Genomic DNA, 2,500 nt, shown 5'->3' on the forward strand with positions numbered 1-2,500 from the left:
TGGTCGACCGCGGTCTCCTGAGGCCAGTCCCACCGCAGCACATAACGAGTGTTGAGAGAGTCCACGGTGCTGAGGTTCTCAGGACACCTGAGGCCTGCACACACACACACACACACACACACGTTTACACCTTCAGGACACACACATACGACTACACTCACTCAGTTACAGGGATGCTCAGTCTTCAGCCTGAACGAATGCAAGCCGGTTTAACATCTCACAGCACATCTGCACACAGCTGGCACAAAACAGATGATGGCTCAGGTACATGCAGAAGTTCAATCAAGTGTAACAAAACTCGTTTATAATTTGTCACACAAATTTCTTAAAAGCATAACTGTAATGTTTTAATCTCTGTATGTCTTTACGGTCAGCCTACTAGGATCAGTTTTATTAGACTGGGTTTCTCTGTGAGCTGTGCTACAGATTTTGATTTGAGCTCAGGATGGTCACACAGCTCTCTGAAACTAATCTAGTTTCTAGAGCACATCTGAAGACACACGTTATAAAGAAACACTGTTGTCTCTTAAGTCATCCGTGCCCTGTCCGAGGGGCTTTCTTAAACAGCGGTCTAAACGTGGCACAGGTGTTGTACATGAATGCTTTTCTGAAGGGAACACAGTCTGTTTCGATGGCATCTTGATCTCATCTCACCTGTTAGCACAGCGTTGCTTTGCTCCGTGCTGTTAGCAGTGAAAGCTCTGTATTCTGCTGCTCCGACAGCGCCCCCTGCTGGCACAGAGTGAAGGTGCATGATCAATAATCCTGCTCAGACCATGGTAAAGAACTTCATCTGCCTTCTAAAAGTCTAAACAACTAAGATATATATGGTTATGCTTTAATTTAATATCACTCATCTCTTTTCTTAAAAGAGACTGAAATGTGAGGCTTAAGTCTTTTTGTTATCTATACCTGTAACTGTAAATCATGCTTTTTTACAGTCATTTTATGGTTTAAAGGGATAGTTCTCCTTCAGTTGCATCTCCATAGTAAAAAAGAAAACCCCATGCAAGTCAATGAGGGCTGAAGGTGAACTATGCTAAGGTATGCTCCAGCATACAGGTGTGATATACAGGTGAGATATGCAGATATTGTTCTTGCATTAATCCAAATAAAAATAGATTATGATCCACAAATAGCCTGAATGTTAAAGAGATTGAAGAATTAAAGAGAAAAATAATCATACTGACTAATAAATAGAATAACAGCCACAAATAAATCTTAGTTTCACAAACATGAATTAATAACCTCATTCATCATTGGGTCAAATAGGAAATATAAGGGCCATAAAAACAGGAGTGGTAAAAGATTTCGTTAGACCTTTAGACTGTAACAAACAAAGCGTGCAATGTCTGCTGAAACACACACACACACACACACACACACACACACACTGTTTCACACACACACACACACACACACACACACACACACACACTCACACTAGCCATTTAAACGCTGCTGACACACACTCACACACACACACACACACACACTCACACACACACACACACACACACACACTTACACTTACACAGACACATTTGATTATTTTATTTGGAATGACAAATACTAATTAGAACAACAGCATCCAAATATTCACAAAGAGCCTATTATGTTTCACCTGACAATAAAGACAATGCAAGTTGCAACCACATTCAAAGAGTAGGCTATGGATAAAGGTGACATCGTCTTCTCCAAACATGCAGACTGCCTATGATTGCTGACACAGAACAATATCTGGCTGTTTGCTTAGAGCTCTTTTTACTCAGTCCAGCAATCTGCAAGCCTCTGACACATAATCTGTGCACATGTCCCAAGCTACCAAAAATAAGAATAACCAGTTTGATCCTGTAACCACACACTGCCAAAGCATTGGCATGTAAGTAATGACTGATACTTTAACATTTTCTCAGAAAAGCACAAATCCATGTAAAGATCAAAACAACAGCCCACTTCCAGGATCAGAATGTTCTTAGAAAGTTCATTGATGACTACGATGTCTGGAGTGTTTGGGTATTCCCTGAGAACACTTCTAAGAGAGCTTATATTATTATCATTCAAGTTTAAAAACCAGCTAATTTTAACAGTTTTGTTTGTATGTATTGCACTTTGTCCAGATACTTTGCGCAGTTCTTGAGCCGTTATGTTTACGATGCGATCATGACGCGCGATGTAAAGTGCTTTAAACGCGGGGCATCCGTTCAGTATATGCGCTGTGGATGCCATTATCTTATCGCTGTGTAGTAAGCAGAATGGTTCGTGGTGTTTTGGGAACCACAAAGAGAGGTTGTATTTGGTCGGGAGAGTTTGAAGCCGAGCTTTAATAACACATTTTAAGATATCTTCGTTGATGGTTGAATTTTGTAACGCAGAGTGTGAGACTGTATGATCCGCGCTCTGCAGACATGCAAGTTTCCCTTGAAGACGCAGGTTAACCCAGTAATCGCGCTGTTGTGCTGGAAAGTGTTGGAGGATTTCATACCTGCACGTCCGGCTA

General features: G+C 41.1%; 1 protein-coding gene across 3 annotated transcripts in view; it reads right to left on the minus strand.

The window, feature by feature from the left end:
• LOC132152602 (interferon alpha/beta receptor 1a-like) overlaps window positions 1-2,500 on the minus strand; it is a 12,924-nt gene that overhangs the window by 5,145 nt on the left and 5,279 nt on the right. Inside the window, exons 2-3 of one of the 3 annotated variants that reach the window (XM_059561347.1) lie at window positions 655-729; window positions 1-94 (exon numbers count right to left, since the gene is read on the minus strand). The exon at window positions 1-94 is cut by the window's left edge and continues 30 nt beyond it. In XM_059561347.1, coding sequence (XP_059417330.1) covers window positions 1-94; window positions 655-729 — 169 coding nt within the window. Of the gene's footprint in view, window positions 95-654; window positions 733-2,500 lie in introns of all 3 variants that reach the window. The other 2 variants (XM_059561346.1, XM_059561349.1) reach the window with 2 other exon arrangements.

This window comes from Carassius carassius, chromosome 11 (genome assembly GCF_963082965.1).
Source record: "Carassius carassius chromosome 11, fCarCar2.1, whole genome shotgun sequence".
Lineage (NCBI taxonomy): Eukaryota > Metazoa > Chordata > Actinopteri > Cypriniformes > Cyprinidae > Carassius > Carassius carassius.